This window comes from Gallus gallus, chromosome Z (assembly GCF_016699485.2).
Source record: "Gallus gallus isolate bGalGal1 chromosome Z, bGalGal1.mat.broiler.GRCg7b, whole genome shotgun sequence".
NCBI classification, from domain to species: domain Eukaryota; kingdom Metazoa; phylum Chordata; class Aves; order Galliformes; family Phasianidae; genus Gallus; species Gallus gallus.
The window spans coordinates 71,523,822-71,541,568 of NC_052572.1; the positions used below are offsets into that span (position 1 = coordinate 71,523,822).

A 17,747-nucleotide genomic window follows, 5' to 3' on the forward strand; every position below is an offset into this window, starting at 1 on the left:
CCAAATGTCGGGTGTGCTTGTCAAATTTCTGTTTATCTGTGAAGTTTTCTTTACATATTGGTGAGGTGTGATGTCCAATGGCGCATCTATCTCACAGTGGACTTGCAAGCAAAAGTCCTTGTAAGTTTAATTATAGAATCACAGAATAGCCTGAGTTGGAACTGACACATAAGTATTATCGAGTCCAACTCCTGGCCCCATACAGGACCACACAATATTGAAACCCTATGGCTGAGAGCACCATCCAAACTCTGAGAGCATTCTCTAACTTGGACAAGCTGGGTGCCACGACCACTTCCCTGGGGAGCCTGTTCCAGTGCTCAACCACCTTCTCAGGGAAGAATCTTTTCCACATACCCAACCTGAACCTCCCCTCTCCTCTGTGGCTCCATGAAGAAGAGGTGCCACTTGTTCATGAGGGCTAGGGGATGGAAAAGAAGGGCGTACATAACCGTCAACAATCACCAAAAGAATTGCTGATTGCTGGGTGGTCTGACACATGAGCTTAGCTGGATCTGCTGTATTGCAGAGTTTTGTTTTCTGAATTTCTTTCCCAACCACTTGGGCACTGAAAGATGCATAGCATGAAGTATCTGTGCAGGTGGAGCAGTAATGTATAGAATAATCTGCAGCTTCGTCGAACAAAGAGTTTTAAATACAGAGCTTTGAATCTGTTCTCCAGCAAGCCAGGAGGAAGGAAGAGCTATGGGGTTTTAGGTTTTGCCTGATTTGCTTTGCTTTACAGCACATCAACATTTGGAATTTGAGGAATAATCCAGTAATAATCACTTACGTATGAGCTGCTTGGGGGAAGGGTGCAAAGAAAACAGGCAAGCTCTTTTCTGAATTGTCTAGTGATAGGACAAGAGTCAGCGGGCACAAACTGAAACACAGGAAGTTCTGTCTCTGCAGAGACCTGAGAGCAGCCTCTCAGTATCTGGAGGTGGGGGGGAATATAAGAAAGAAGGCAGACTCTTTAGCAGAGTCTGTTGTGACAGGACAAAGGGAAATGGTTTCAAACTAGAAGAGAGATTTAGACTGGAGTTTTTTTATGATAAGGGTGGTTAGACACTGGCACTGGTTGCCCAGAAAGGTGGTGGAAGCCTCATCCCTGGAGACACTCAGGGTCAGGCTGGACAGAGCTCTGAGTACCTGATGGAGCTGTGGGTGTCTCTGTTCATTGCAGGGGAGTTGGACTGGATGACTTTTCAGGGTCCTTTCCAGCTCAAAGGGTTCTGTGATTCCTAGGCAGGAGAAGTTTCAGATTTGTAGCATTTTCACCTCTCCATACTTTCAGTTGGTGATGTTGAAACAAAAGCAAATCCTGATCATTTAAATGAGACAGCAAATTCAATACTCTCAAGAGGGCACTGACATTTTCTATCCCCATACACTTCACAGGGACCAAGTGCAAAACAAACAAACAAACAAGCAAACAAACAAACAAAAAACCCCTCACAACTGAAGAGATTAGGAAAACATTTCTTCATGTCTGTGCACTCTACTGATTGCAATGGAAAGCAAAATGCAAACACAGCTCTCAGATCTACACTAGAAAGGATTACTAGTACATGTCTAGTATCTGATTAGTTTTCTTTTTGCTTTGTGGTAGCTTCTAGTAGCTGTCTTCCAGACGAGAAAGCTTTTAAGACAACTACACTAACCACACTAGAAATAAACTAACTGTCCATGGGTAGGAGAAGCAAAAGCACAGATGTGGTAAGTTTGGGCACAGTTTCAGTTCACGCTGATAAGACAGTTGGTATCTGATTTTGATTCGATTCCTTATAAAGACAATTTAAAAGATTGCAGCTTTTCAGGTATGTGCTAAAATAAACATTTTGTCTGCCGTCTTGTACACTGCAGAACTATTTTTCAGGCATATACTGCATTTGATACAACACTCCACATATATATACAGTGACTTGAATCAGAAGGAAGTGGTATTTGCTTCAGCTGATAAACACCCATCTTCTGTGGGGAAAAACCTACAGAGATTACATAACTCAGCTTAATTTTAAAAAATCATTATAATCAGCCTGACTGAAGAGTCTAACAAAAATGTAGGGGCACATTTCACAGGCAGACAGAACTGCAGAACTCGCGCCATATTTTAACATTTCTTGCTTTTTCAAGAACATCTCTGGCTCTTCTTACAAAATGGAGACTCCTAAATGATAGGGTATATCATAGAAAAAAGCAGGCAACAGCATAGAAAGATCAGGTGAGAGTTTTATTCCCAGTCCTCTAGACAATGTGATGATGCGACAAGCAAGGCATGTGTGCTACAGATAGACTAATTTTTAATATTTAAGATCTTATTTCCTGCTGTTTGGAATACGTGCTAATACAAATAACTTCCTGATGGAGTTAAGCATGCACTTCTCTGGGAAAACAACAACAAAACAAAACTTAACAACCTAGCATTTAATGTATTTACTGGGAGGGATTGTTAGCTGAATTTATTTAAACATGTTTTGTCCCTGGACCTAGGGAACATAAGTAATTCTTTTGAATGGAATAGCTAACAGTGCATTTTCAACTGCCAAGTATGCAGAAATACCCATGTGGAATAACAGCTTACTATTTCTGCTTGGTAAGACTTGTGAGTCCAGTAGGAAGTGGAAAATAAAGATGTTTTGCTTTGAACATGATTTTTTCTGAGATGAATTGTGAGGAATCAGTGTAGCTGATAGTGGTCCTTCCTTCTTGAATTGTAACACACTCTAGATTGACCAACATGAGCGTGCACGGTGCTGGCTGGTAAATTAGCGTCTTACTTTAACTTAGAAGTTCTCAATCAGGGATTCACACACTCAACAACTGAAACAGAAGATTTTTTAGCAGACCAAAGCTCTCTTCCCTTTTTTTTTTTTTTTTTTTTTTTTTTTTTGTTCTTTTTGCATATCTTCTTCCAGGTTCCTCAGTGAATCTCACTAAAATGAGTCCTGCACAGTGCAGTCCAGTCTTGATTTTACAGTAAGATGCACACATTGACTATTAGCAAGAAGATTATTTCACTGACTAATTTAGGATAGGAGAGCTCTCACCAGAGAGGCATCAACAGGCTCCCAGGGTAGTGGGCATGGGCCCAAGCTGCTTGAATACAAGAAGCATTTGAACAATGCTCTCAGATAGATACAGGGCTTGGATTCTGGGTGGTCCTATGTGAAGCCAGGCATTGGATTCAACGATCTTTGTAAGTCTCTGTCAACTTGGGATATTTTGTGATTCTATGATCCTAAGCGCTTTAAAGATCAAATACACATTGAGTAGTTGCTGAAATTAGGCAATTCCTAAATTAGTTTCATATGAAAAAAAATAAAACAAAACAAAAAAACAAATGGCCTTCAACATCTCCTTTCCTTGTGTTAGCATTATGTTCAGGTTGAGAAGGCAGACTTGAGGGTGAGATTTTTTCCTGGCTGGTTTATGAGTGTAGCCAGAGGAGAGAGAATCTGAAATAAGAGGGTGTTATATTAAGGCGTAGCAAATACTCGTCTGTTAACTTCCATCTGAACGCATAATCCAGAACTAAGGGTCCGCAGCTTGAAGGAGTTTTCTTTGCAGATGCACCAAGTAAAATATTGTGAAATATTTGGGAAAAAGAAAGTCATTATCTTGCTAATGAGTAAAAAAGCTCAGCAGTAACTTGAGCCAGACGTGAACACACACAAGGCGCCTGGCTCCTGCATGTGACCAGTTGTTGTTGAGCGGGTATAAAAAGGTTGTAAGCACCTACAATAAACGTCCCTCGTTCTGCACCAGCAAGGGAGTCTGTGCCTCTCCCGCCGCACGCGCAAGGGAGCTTGGAGCCGTCTTGCAACAAAATACTGCCAGTGTAATTTTTAGGCTAGAGCAGAGTCAGCCAGATGGGACTCCAGTCTGGGATAGCCTGGCTGAGTCGTTATTCTCCACGTAACACACTTACAAACTCTCCAATATGAACTGCTTGCGGGAAGTCGGCATTTAAAAGAGGCTGGGCCTTGACAAATACTGACAGCATCAAAGAATTAAAGCTGGTTATGCACAGGAAATGTGATCAGAACACCTGATCTTCTAGTAAATAATAGATTTTCCATGGTTTTGCCAATTAAGATGTTGCACTAGAAAAATCAAGGTGAATGGAATTTCACTGTTTGAAATTAAGCATTCAGAGCATGGTAGCATTCAAATTAACATTTCATAGTAAGTCCCGTTGAGTTGGTTGCTTTCTGCACGATTACAGCTGTGGAAAATGAGGCAGTCTGTTCAGTGAACAAGCAAATAACAATGGGGGTTCACAGAGCAGTAGCAGAGGATTATTGACTCTGGTGGCATCTAAACGTTGCACTATGAAAGAGGATGAAAATCTGTTTTTCTATCATCCTCCATACTTCAGAGAGATTAGTGAGATTTATTTCCAGATGCTCCCTTTTCCTCCTCCTCTTCCACCTGGAGAAGATAAAAGTGAGCCTCAGCTCCTAGCATTTCCTGGCTTTACTTCTGCCTGTTCTGGAAGAAAAGCTTCTGCACCTTCTGCTGTGACTGAGTAATTGATCTGATAGTAAAAACTATTCCTTGCAAACAAGGGCTACATGAGCACTGAAATTAATGTCAGCAGGTGGACTAAATATGCATATAGATTAGTGACACTTAAGGAAAGTGAAGTACTTGCTTTCTGCTGCTGTCTTTGTATCTTTTATTAATAATGTAGTAGCTCTTATTTGTTATTAGAATAAGACTGTAAATGCTCCATTTAGTACTATCCACAGTGAGCCCAAAGGAAAAATGTTAATGCAGAGCCTTTGCTAAGGTTAAAAGACATGCAGATGGTTTTTTTTTTTTTTTCCACTCAGAAATCAGCAACCATGGATACGCAATGAAGAACACTGTGCTCTCCACTCACCGAAGTCTTGAGCTGTTTGAGTGGTGCTGGTGTGCTGAGACACGGGGAAAGACAGCTCTTCTCCTCCTCATTTGTTCCTCAAGTGCTATTCACTTCCCAAGGACTTATGGTATATTTTGCACATAAGTCTACAAAGTGAGTCTCTCACTGCAGGGGAAAAGTGTCATTTGAGCAGTCTGTCAAAGTGAAAAGTGGCTGAAATGACCACTGGCTGGTTGAAATGACAACAGCTCCACTTAAAGCTGTGCACTTGCAGCTGTGAGTGGATTCTGGGTTGAACTGCGTGTGGATCTGATCTGGTTCAACCCTAGACTGGAAGTTCTCAGTCAGTGCAAAACTAGTTCAGTGTTTGTTGAATGAATTACTCTGAAATGAACATTTTACAGCATTTATTCCTAGCATATTAGCAGAGCAGAATCTATCTAGACATTTATCCTTCTTTCTTTGATAACAGTGTGACTTATTTATGAATGGCTTCTGGCCCATTTTTCTACCAGTGACTATTGTGAATTTCAGCACATTTTCTTTTTGACCTAGTTTCCTTTTTTTTTTTTTTTCTAACATGTTTTTATTCTCAAGGCATTTTCTCGTGACTTGCTCTCACAATCTGCATTTGGAAGACCATTTCAAGATGCTTAGTTTCTATACAGTCTTAAAGCAATTGACTTCACAATTATCTTAATTCAATTGCAGACGATTCTGAAATCACTCTTGTGTTCTACGTAAAAGCTTCGCACTTTATATCTATTACTTTTCCATTCTTTCTACCAGAGACAGCTTTAAAGCTTCCATCCCAGTTGATCAGAGCAATGCAACAGTAGTCCAACAAGATTATGTTCTATACTAATGTTTCTCTGCAAAGCAGAAGTTATTCTCAAATTATTCTCAGAAACCTCTGTCCAGAGCTCTGTATTACTGGAGCCCTTCCTGAGGAAATCCATCTGGGACACAGAGAAGCTATTACAAATTCATTAACACTCTACCCCAAGATAGAGAGGCTTTACACTTCTGCTGGAGTCTCAGGGAGTCTTCTCTTTTCATAAGTAGAGTTCCACTCACTCACTGGTAAACTCAGTTATTTTCCAGTCATTGGGCAGAATAATCTTCCCTCTGTTTTAAAGGACGACGTTGTTTTTACACAAATGCAAGGCATTTTAAAATGATGCACGAGTTTTAAAAGAAGTATCTCTGAGAAAATCTGCATCTAATGTTCTGATGGGATGGAGGTAAGACTAATGTGACATACATCATTCTCACTGCTTACACATCCTGAAGCCAAGCATCTGAAGTAAAGCCCATCCTCACAAGACTTGCCCAAAGTGCTGACCTTCACCAGAACACACGATGTCAGAGATTAAACTCATACTGAGCTATCCATCCTATAAGCACTTAAATGCATACTTGACCACATAACTGCAAATAATCAGGAATATCAACATTTGCATGTTGTATAGGCCCTGTGTGAATTGAAAACAGTTGAGACAGGACATATAACGTATGGCACAGGGGCCTGTGCTCCAGAGATTCTTTACCAACTTTCTGCATTACTTTACTCCCAACTCTTCCTTCATCCCCTTTCAGTTTATTAGGTAAATAACATCTCTTGCCTGAGCTCAGCAAGGGAACTTCAGTGCAACTGCAATACAAACTTAAACTAGCACAGACCTAGCCTAACTGTGTACACTGCACGTACACTAACAACTTAAATAATAAATGCTTGGAGTTGGGTTTGTTTTAGAGTCAGCATGCTCAAGAATCTAGTCCAGGTTAAAGTCCAGCTATGCATAGAAATACACTGGCCCTCAGCAAATACTTCTGCATTTACTGCAAGTTGTATTGTTGCTCTTAACAGAGACAGGAACTGCGCTTATATTTACATAATGCACACACGTTTTCTTTCTGATGCTCAGTACAGTGACTACAATCTTATCAGAGATTATCCATTGCTGAAGGAATTCTGCAAAGGTAATACAGAGTCTGGTTTTAACAGCATAATGCTGGCAGTCAGGTAGTCCCTTTCTCACCTCCTTTTTCTGCAGTTTCAGTGTCAGGATCAAACAAATGCTTGTATTCCACAAGAGTGCAGAGGGACTTCTTTCACATTCCACCTATGAACTTTGGCTGGGGAGTAAAATCAGAATCTGAACTCCGTGTTATTTCTCCCCAGTTGTCAGTGCATGATACAGAGCACTTGCTAAACCGCATTTAACCAGCAGATGGCATAAGTTAAATCTTTGTTTTGATATTGAAGCTAGAGTGGTGTTCAATAAGCGTTGACCACAGTTAAACGAAGAATCTTTTAAAGAAAAGCACTTAAGAAAATCACTGCTGAGATCAGAAACAAATTATAATGTATTTATTAAAATATGCTGGCCACAAAGTTTCCTTTAGAGGATGCACAATAATCTGATTAAAGGCAGAAAGCAGCTGGCAGGCCATCACTGGTTTAAATTCCTAGAACTCGCTTTGATATTTCTAACAGGATTTCTGAGAGACTCTAGGTTCTCATTTTCTTGTACTAGCATTGCACACCAACAATTCAGAAAGCTTAAATTGATGTATTACATAAATGTAAGTGTGATTTCCTTCATAATCAGCTATAAAAATCCTATTCTCCTGTATTCAGGCCATAGCCTGCAAACTTCCACCTCAGCAGCTCTCAAGCTCTGGTTTTCAGATGGCTTCTTAGGGTACAGCCCTTCTAGTGAGAGCTGGATTTATTTGAAAATATTAACTCATATCAGTATCAACTCAGAACTCACAGAATATAGTATGTAATATGATATACCCTTAGATGCTGCCTGGGAGAAACTCAGCACTCTGGAACAAAACCATTTGGTCCATTTCAGAAAGCTGAGACAATCTGGAGGATACACCTATATTGTGCTACTGAGGGACGCTTTTTTCAGATGACTGCATTGAAAGGCCAACGCTTCTGGATCCTCCAGGCTGACAAGCTCTAATTTACTGTCTCCCTTATCCCAGTCTTAGCCTAGTGTGAAACAGGTGGCAGCAGTCAGAGGATTGATGCAACCTCAGTAATCAGCTGAGGCCGTGGGTGGAACCTGCACAACACAGAAGTCTGCTAAATGCTTTATGCAAAGGCTTTCAGGCTGTAATGAGCTGAAAGCTACCCCGTGAGAACCCCACTTACTTGTAACTTCTTGACAGGATAAGAACAAATGAGATAAGTTTACAGGTGTGACAGTGAAGTCATAGAACTATACAATGATTTGGGTTGAAAGAGACCTTAAGGATCCTATAGTTCCATCTCCAACTAGACCAGCTTGCTCAAAGCCCCATCCAACCTGGTCTTGAATGCCTCCAGGGAGGGGGCATTTACAGCTTCTCCAGGCAGCTTGTGCCGGAGCCTTCCCACCCACTTCCTAGTGCCCTAATCTAAATCTACCCTCTTTTAATTTAGAATCGTTTTACAGAGTCCTTTCACTACACTCCCTGATGAGTCGCCATCATTCTTCTAGGCCCATTTAGATACTAGAAGGCATTAATGACGTCTATCCAAAGCCTTCTCTTCCCCAGGCTGCCACAACTCTTTCAACATATGTTTACAGGAGTGGTGCTTCAGCCCTCTGATCATCCTTGTGTTCCTCCTCTGGACCTCCTCTAATAGGTCCACGACTGTCTTATGATGTAGGCCCCAGAGCTGAACACAGCACTGGACTATCTGTTGTGTCTCATGAGAATGGAGTATAGAGGAAGGATTTCCTACCTTGCCCAACCAACCCCTCATCTTTCAGTGTAGCACAGTATACAGCTGGCTTCTTAACCTGCGATGCATGCTGCTAGCTCATATGTTTTTGTCCACCAATCCACCAAATCAGCTTGGAATTGAACATTTATGATACACTCCCTGGGCTCCTAGTACACTGCTTGGTGAATAGCTTCAGAGAACACTCTTCTAGAAGCAATTTGAAGTTACAACAGCCTCTTGTAAATTGATTTGCCCAATAATGAGGGAAGGACAAAGTACTGACACACAGTTCCTCATCTGTTAGGAAATCATTTCATGAGAAACCCTGAAAAACAGGAAGTCATGAGCACTGGGACTCCCAGGATTGCAGTATGAAAAGCATGACACTCCTGTTTGTGTCCATCTTGGGTGCAAGAACTGAAGGAAGTCAAGTTGCTTTTTTGTTTTTTTAATTTTTTAACTTTAACCCAGATTCAATACAGTGCACAATTGCCCAAGAAAACTGTTGGAGGTCCTTGCAACCTGCTCATAAAACCAAGAATCTATTTCAGTGCATGTCTTCCATACAAACAATGGAGTTAACCTACTACTCACCTCCTAGCAATCTTTGGAGAGAGGCAAAACCACAGTCATTAAATTGTCTGAACCACATTACTACCAACTCAACTCTGCTAAGAGGAATAGCAGTCTCAAACACTCCTCATTGCAAAAGCCAACCTACAATAACCTTCAGAGAGCATTACTATAAACCCTTGAAGGAACAGCCTATCTTTCAATCCCATCACAGCCTTTGTGTTCTTGCATACAATCAGCAATATTGCAGAGGTGCTGCCTCTGCTTGCACTAAGAAGGCTTCCCTCCCACAGCAGGTCTTGGGGCCTCCTCCACATGGAACAGAAATTACCAACCTTGCAGATATTGACTGAGGGAAGTTATAGATGACAAACAGATTACTTACTTTTGTTACTGACCTGCTATTTTACTATATTTTGTTTTCCACCCAAGAGATCTTAGGCCAATTAGATTTTGCAGCAATTGCTCTGGCATTCTAGGTATGAAGGATTTCATCAATCACTCAAAACTTGGTGTTGAACATGGTCTTCTCTTTTGTTGGAAACAAAAACAAAAATCACACTCCTTTTCTTTGAAAGGAAGCGGCCAAAGAGTTATTTCCAGAGTTTATTGCAACAAAAGGAATGTACTGAAATTATATCATTAATATAATTAAATATGTACAGAAATCAAGAATGCTAACAATTAATGCATCATCCAAAATCCTAAGGAAGGCACTAAGAGGTCCCAAAAGTTCTCCAGCTTCTTCTACTACCAAAATCATCACTATTTTGTAGTGTCCTGAAGAAAACACTGGCTTTCTCCTTCTACTGTCAAATTACAACTATGACTGCATTCTGAAAAACTCAGTTTAGTGAATCTCTCCAGCAAAAGGTTGGAAAAGAAGATTATGAATAAATGTCCATCTCCATGTCCAAGGTAACCATTTGTCAAACCCAATCAAATGTTCTCAAAACTCATTCAGTTCTAAAAGAGAAGTGGGAGCATATACATTATTCCACGAGATATTTATGCTGAACACAAACCAAGTCAGCCTGTAAAAGATCTTGAGTGATAACTCAAAAGTACTACATTTTGTAGATGATGGGACATCTAGAGGTACCAACACAACAGCAGGTTTAAGGACAGAGAGACCCTAAGAAACACAAATATACCACTGAAATCAATATCAAGTGTGCCGGAGCCAGAACTGTAGTATTTAGTTAAAACAAAATAAAAATCAGTTTATCTTCTTTGCTAGACCATGAGATCCTACCATTTATTTTCCCTGGTCTACATGTTCCAACCCAACAGTCTGTAGGCAGGAGGATCTGCCACTGCAGGTCAGCATGCAGGAAACTACTCCAGAAACAATCAGAAGAGCCATCTTTAGCCTTGTACTAGGTGACAGCAACCCTTCCCAGAAGAGAACAATGCTTCTGTTTTTACTTCTTGTGTCACATCATGCATCTTAGATCTGCTCCTCTCCTGCAATATCAGCAAGTAGCCTTCTTTGTTCTCCACAAACTTTTTTTTTTTTTTTTCAGGGAAAAATAAAACAAAACAACAACAACAAGAAAACATTGCTGGCCATCTGTTTCTCCTGGTGTTGAGGCAACAAGTCTCCTTGTCACTACTCTCCAAGATGCTCTTCAGAGACAGGTAAGACATCTAAGCTCTTTTCATGCATGTAAGGGATGAGTCCCTCTAAGCTCTTTGTATCCATGTAAGGCACAAGCCCCATGTGACTGAACAGTGAGCCTGGACAGTGCTCCAAGATACAGTTAAACCATGGGAATTGCCTGGTCTTCCTTAGATTTAGCTGGTGTCTCAGCCATTCCAGGAACCGAGGCAAGACAAGGGTCCAGAACAATGCCTGAGAAACAGCCATGTCACCCAGTGGGGGCAAGTGTCACTGAACCAATTCTGGAACTGGAGTGAGAGGAGGTTCCAGAAGTCCAGGAACTGAGGCCAGTAAGTAGGGGTGTGTACAAAATAAAGATTTAGATAAGATACTACTAGGAAATCATGATAAAATTCAGAGCGGTGAGGCCCTGGCACAGCTGTCCGGAGCAGCTGTGTTGCCCCATCCCTGCAGGTACTCAAGGCCAGTGTGGATGTGCCCTGGGCAGCCTGAGCTGGTGAGGGGCAGCCCTGCCCATGGCATGGGGTTGGAACTGGGTGGGCTTTAAGGTCTCTTCAGACCTAAGTGGTTCTGTGATTCTATGTATACGTATGGACTTAGAGTGTTATTTCACCTTAACCAACACCAGGTGGATTTGTGAATCTAGGTCATCCCCCTCTCCCTGCTAGAAGGACACAACGCAACCCTACAGATCTTTATTTCCCCTTTTCCTCTTTATCTAATGCTTTTGTTATAATTAGATGCATTTTAATATGTTTTATTCAAGCCCCAAATGCACCGCACTCTATCACAGGCATGCTACACACTTAGAAGGGGCCCACATCATTCAGCTGTGCGGTCCTCTGGGAACTACGCTCCTGCATCTCCTTCAGGGCTGGCATCACCATGTCGGTCTGTTTGTACATAACAGACAGCACACTGACAGCCGGGACAGCGAGCTCTTCCCCACGGCACGAGGGCTGCGCTTTGTGTCACGCGTGCAGACCGCACTCCGAGAGCTCCGCCGTGCCCGGCCGGCAGCACAGCGCTGACTGCCGAGGAGCAGGGCTCGAGCCCCGGGTCGCGCCAGAGAGGCGCCCGTCCTCCGAGGGCTGACGGCCAGCGGGCGAAAAAAGGCCGAGCAGGAGCGGGAAGCCCGACCCGCCTCATCGGTCGGCAGCCCCGGCGAGGGCGGGCCGCGGCCGCCTTTGAGTGTGCGGGCGGAGCCGGCCTTCCCCCGCCCCATCTCTCCTGAGGCCGTCGGCAGCGGCGGGGAAGCGGCGGCGCTCCGTTCCTCCGAGCTCCACGGTGAGTCCGGCGCTCGGTCGGGCCGCCGTGCCCGCCCGTCGCCCTCCCGCTTAGCAGAGGACGCGGCCCTGAGCCTCCCGCCCTTCCTCCGTGCGGCGCCGGGCCCTGCCGGCCGCGGGCGGTGGCGGCGCAGACCCGCCCTGGCGGCGAGCGGGCGGGGAGCGGCCATCCTGCGGCCCAGGCCGCGCTGAGGGCAGCCTGCCGCTGCGGAACGGCCACTTAACGGCAGCGGGGCCCCGGGGGCTGCGAGCCAGGCGGGTTTGGCCCTGTCCGCTAGCGTTCGGTGTAGGAGAGCGCGCCGCGTGCATGTGGAGCACGCGACAACGCTGCTGCGTCGTGAAAAGAATAAGCAAAAAGCGTGCGGTGCGGATGGGCGAGGAACGGGAAGGATGGAGGAAAGGCACGGGGGGGGTGGGAGGAGCAGGGTCAGGGAGAAGGCTGCGCTAAGGTGGCAGGCTGCCTTCGGGGCACGCGCGGCGGCTGCGAGCGCTCGGCAGCGGGAGCGGCCGCGGGGCTGCGTGCGGGTGGGCTCCGCTCCGGCCTCTGGTTGGGTACGCGTCCCGTACGGCCCTCCGGGTCTGTCCGCTGTATTGCTGCGTTTCATAACACCGCAGCAGCACTCTCTTATTTATTAACTGGACGTTGTACTTTGGTGTTTAGTTTCCACCTCTGAAGCCCGTATAGGTGTGAGAAGGGGGAAAGAGCAGAGATCTGGGCTAAAATACGCTTTTAGTGTCAGCAGGAAACTTGATCTGAAACAGAGGATTCTGTCACCAAACGCACGGAATTGGGTGAATATCTGTGAGCTGTGCTGCTGCCATTGTTCAGCCTGGCTCGTTACGAGTCCATAATACCAAAGTAGAGGAAGACCACCCTAGGGACAAATATTAACACTGAGATGTTTATTTTGCAATGCTTGGCTTAAAATCAATTGTGCTTCATCAGAATGTCCTCATAAACTTCTGGGGATTGTTGGTTCTTCAAAGGACATAGGGAGAATTTAACGCACGTAAAGTAGGAAATGCGGCTGACTCTTATGCCCTCCAGGTTTTTGATGTGTGTGAGGAGTTGCTTGAAAAAATGGTCAGTACTTGAAAAATTGTCAGCTTCGTAAGACTGAGAAGATTCCCATGTAGGGCTTTTCAGTATGTGAAGGAGTTTGGACACTTTCTTACAGCTATGTGTTGCAGAGAATATAGTGCAGATGAGTGCTGAACCAAAGACCTAGGGTCTTTCACACTTCATTTCTAGTCATACCACGTTTTAATTTGACCCTTGCCTCCTCTCTAATCCCTTTGTATTGTCAGCCAGTGAATGATGCACCCCCACTTTGATATTCCTGATGAAGCGTTTCTCGTCATTATGGAAGACTTCGTGCAATAATTGCAGAAAACCGCAGAAGAAATATTACTGATATTTACGTAGTAAATGTAGTGGGAAATTAATTTTGCTAGTATTCTTCAACACATATTCTCACTGTGGGCTTTTACTGTTCAATAGCTGGGAAATTTCTCCCTACCTGCAGTAATGATCTGTGTCAAGTTACTGAAAGGCTCAGAATTGAGGAGCGGTCTCTTTCCCTCATAGAAACAGTGAGAAGGTAAATACGAGTCTTTCTTTCCAGTTTCCCCGGTTTGTAGGAATAGAAGATAATGATTGTTCAGGGTTATTGCCTTCAGTGTTGCCTGGGGAATGAGCTGTGGCTAAGAACATTTCCTCTAGATGTTTGGGATGTTGTCATAGGCCATCTGGACATAGAATAATACTAGGGCAGGGACTTCAGAAACTTGCAAAATACTCTTTTTTCTTTTTTTTTTTTTTTTCCCTGGTCTTTTTGTGGAAAACTCTTCTGAAAAAGCCAATTAGAAATGTTTTGTTGGAACTTCATTTGGTTCCAGTGGGATCGTGGCTGGTAAGCTCTGGTAACGGCTGGTTGGAATTGATGAAATGCTATCAGATACCCAGCTGTTCTGCTACTTGCAGGCTGAAACCAAGGAGACTGAAAGTTGGGTTTGTCTGCATTACCTGTCAAATAGTTGTGGGGATTCTAAGCTGTAGAGATGTATTAATGAGAAATCTCTTGTTATACTTCTCGAGTGCAAATTGCCGTGATCTGAAAAATTAAGACTTGTTCCTGATGGTGCTAGATTTGTTTCACAATGTTAATAATTCTCTCATCAGTTCTTCATCCTTCCACCTACCCATTTGCGATTGTTCTGAAACAATGGCAGTTCTCCAGACAGAAGGACTCCAATGGGTGCAGAAGCAGCAGTTCACAGAACTCAGATGATGGTACTGTAGTGAGAAGAGGGCTAATTGACAGGACGCCCAGTTTGTTTTCCCTCCTCCTGCTCTTCTGCTGTCGTCCTTCCAACCTTCACAGGAGGCTTTTGAAACAAAACCAGTAACAAAATGTCTTTTTTAATCGCCCATTCTGAAACAGAAACTAAATTTTGGGCTAAAGTTTTCTGGGTGCCTACAGAACACTGTAATTTCCAGCTCTCTTGCAGTGCTTCCGTGTTAACTGATTGCTGGGAACATGCTGCTGCTTGTGCCCCTGTATGTATTTATTTTTTTGTACTAACAATGAAAGCTGATTCTTTGTTAAAACTAGTCCATGCTGCATTTTTATTAATGAATGGTCTAGGACTGCCAAGATAGGGGAAGTGAGCAGCAAGTTTGTGCAGAGGTAGGAAACAGATAAAAGTTACTCTTTAAGGAGAAAAAAAATATCGAAAGATTCAATTTCCAGTGTACTCTAAACTCAAAATAAGCTTTCCTATATTCTTAAGTGTAACGTTGCTTGTTTTTCTACAGGAAAAAAAAATATTAGTCACTAGTTTTAACTAGGACACTCACTGGTGAGTCTGCTGACCCAGCATTCTGTTAACACTCTTGCCTGCTTAATTAGGATCTGGATTTTGTTAACTATATGGTTAGATTGTGTTCTGGAGGCTGTCTGAAGATACTTGATAAAGTGTGAATCATCAAAAGCTGGTGAGATGTATGCAATGGAAGTGTTTCAGTGATCCCTTGAGCAAAAAGTGTGCTTTGTTAAGTGAGGGAGGAGGAGGTCACTTTCCATAGGGATGACTTGAGAGAGTTTATTATCTGGAAACTGGACATATCTCAACTTCTAGCCTGCTTGGAGCTGGAGTTTCTGTAAAAAGACGAAGGCTTGATTTCACAAACACGGTCTGTGAACTAAATCTTCAGTTCCTGTGCGTGTAGTACAGCACTGCTAACAAAGTGAAATTCTCAGAGTGTTTATGATAGCCAGTGAAGTATATCATTTATAGGAATACACACTTCCCACTGTGCTTGAAGTGTTACACTTGGTGGCTTTGAAAGTATATACGCTTTAGTGTTGCAGTCAAAGTTTTAGATATCAAGAGGAAGCAATAAAGTCAGCAGTTCAGGGTCCCACTTGTGTTCCAGGACAAAGTTCCTTTTGAGCCTTGAAGTTGAAATGGGCCCCCTGAAATGTTGTGCAGAGTGTTTTAAATAAACTCCATTACAGATTGCTGTGTTTTCTTCCAGTGCATGATAATGTCATGGTTTGTACCAGCAGAATAGCTTCTCAGCTGTCAAAAAGTTAGTGTACTTCTCTTTAAGGATCTGTGTAACTAGGGACTGTGCAATGAAGAAACATATTCTTTCTGAAAGCTCTGATAGTACTCAGGTCTCACTGCTGGTAGTTTAGAGCAGGGCAGCACTGTGTGGTTCTTATACAGTGGCCTTATCTGTCGTAGGTAGAGCAAGTATTAAACAGTAAGAGCTTTTTTAATCAGAACAAGAAACCCGTGTGTTTATTGCAGCTGTAGTCATACTCATCTGTTCTGTGTGCGTTCAAATGTAATTATAGCTAGATACAGTACAAAACAAGACTCTGCTTGTTCTAGTAGTGGTGTTAAGTTATAAATGCTGAGCCATTTCTTTTTTTTTTTTAATAGATGCTAGGATAACAAAAACATATTTCTTAAGCAACTTGGATTTTTCAACTAATTCTTTTCTACCACACAACTATCCATGCCTCCCCCCTTCCCCACCCCAAGCTGTCTTGAATTGTGAATGGGTTTACTTACGAAAGTGTTACTACTGCAGACACCTGACTCATGCTGAAGGGGCTATCTTTCCATATCAAGCATGGAGACTTCTGTCAGCATGCTTAAAACGTTCTTTCAAGCAGGACAGGATCATATAGAACATGTTGCAATTCCAACATGACTGAAGTTTCCTGCCTACTGGACCTGCTAAGGGATCACAGAACCACAAGGTGGTGTGGGATTAAGGAACCTTGAAGATCATCCTGTTCTAACAGGGGCAGGAACACTTTCCATGCTCTTCCACTTTACAGATCTTGATTCATGGGTAGGAGGTCTGTAACTTAGGTAAATTTAAAGTTGAGTCACCAACACCTTCAATTAGGGCCATTACTGAGCAGAATGTGAAACCATAAGTAGAGCTATGTAAATTGCAGACACTTCTATTAGGGAACACAGCAGTAACTCTAGGTTTAAGAAGTGCTCTTCAGTGATACATAATTCTTAGTAATGTCAGAAGTGACGTGCTCAGTATTGTCTTGATGGATTTACAGCTCAGTAATCTGCTGTAGTCTCCCCTTAAATTTTTACACCCACATACTCACACAAAATGTCAATCAGTTGAGTAGGCAAAACTAAGGTAAATAACTTGGATTGGCTGGAGAGGGAATGGTTATCGCAACTGTTGGTACAGATGGTACAGATGTGATCAAGTTGAGCATGGGTGGTATGTGCTGCTGCAGCTGTGAGTGATCCATATGTCTTTTGCCTTCTCCCCACAGCAGTTCTGCCAGCTAACCTCTCCTTTTTCCAATTTTCAGTTGTAAGTTTCTTCATGGATACCCATCGTCCTTGCAGGTCTAAGTCTTCCACCATTGCATTTTGTGAGTTTAACCACTCTAGCATCATGTATGCTGCTTAATTTAAACTGCCCAGTTGGTGATTCTGTGCTAGCTCATTCCTCCCACTGGTAACAGTCAATTTATAAGCCGCCCAGGAAAAAGAATGTTTACTAATTGATGTCTACTTTAGTCAGTCAAACCATTAGGTGTTTATGAGTTGATGTTTATAATCTGAGAATCTTGGAATAGCATAGTTCTGAAAGGAGCTTAAATCATGTAGTTCCAACACCCTCCTGTCAGCAGGGTTGCCAACCACCAGGTCAGGCTCCCCAGGGTCCCATCCAGCCTGGCTTTGAACACCTCCAGGTTTGGGGCATCCACAGCTTCTCTGGTCAGCATGTTCCAGCACCTCACCACCCTCTGGATGAAGAATTTCCTCCTAATATCTAATCAAAATCTCCCCTCCTTTAGTTTAAAACTGCTTTACCTTGTCCTATCCCTATCAGAACATGTAAAAAGTTATTCTCCCTGCAGGTTATAACATGTACTGGAAGGCCACAGCGAGGTCTTGTCAAAACCTTCTCCAGGCAGAACAAACCCAGCTCCCTCAACCTTTCTTACATGACAGGTGCTCTAGCCCTCCTGTTACGCTTGTGGCCCTCCTCTGGATCTGTTCCAAAAGATCTATGTCTCTCTTGTGCTGCGGGTCCTAGGTCTGGATGCATTATCCACTTAGACATAGAGCCATTGACCACAGCCCTCTGGCAGCAACTATCCA

General features: G+C 43.1%; 1 protein-coding gene across 3 annotated transcripts in view; it reads left to right on the forward strand.

Moving 5' to 3' along the window:
* The window catches only part of ACO1 (aconitase 1, soluble), a 52,304-nt gene that overhangs the window by 3,450 nt on the left and 31,107 nt on the right, over positions 1–17,747 (forward strand). Inside the window, exon 3 of one of the 3 annotated variants that reach the window (XM_046905174.1) lies at positions 4,839–10,814. Coding sequence is in view for 1 of the 3 variants with exons in the window: in XM_040655324.2 (XP_040511258.1) it covers positions 12,391–12,447 (57 nt within the window). In the remaining 2 variants the exon portion in view is untranslated. Of the gene's footprint in view, positions 1–4,838; positions 10,815–12,015; positions 12,448–17,747 lie in introns of those variants that run through there. The other 2 variants (XM_040655324.2, NM_001030536.2) reach the window with 2 other exon arrangements.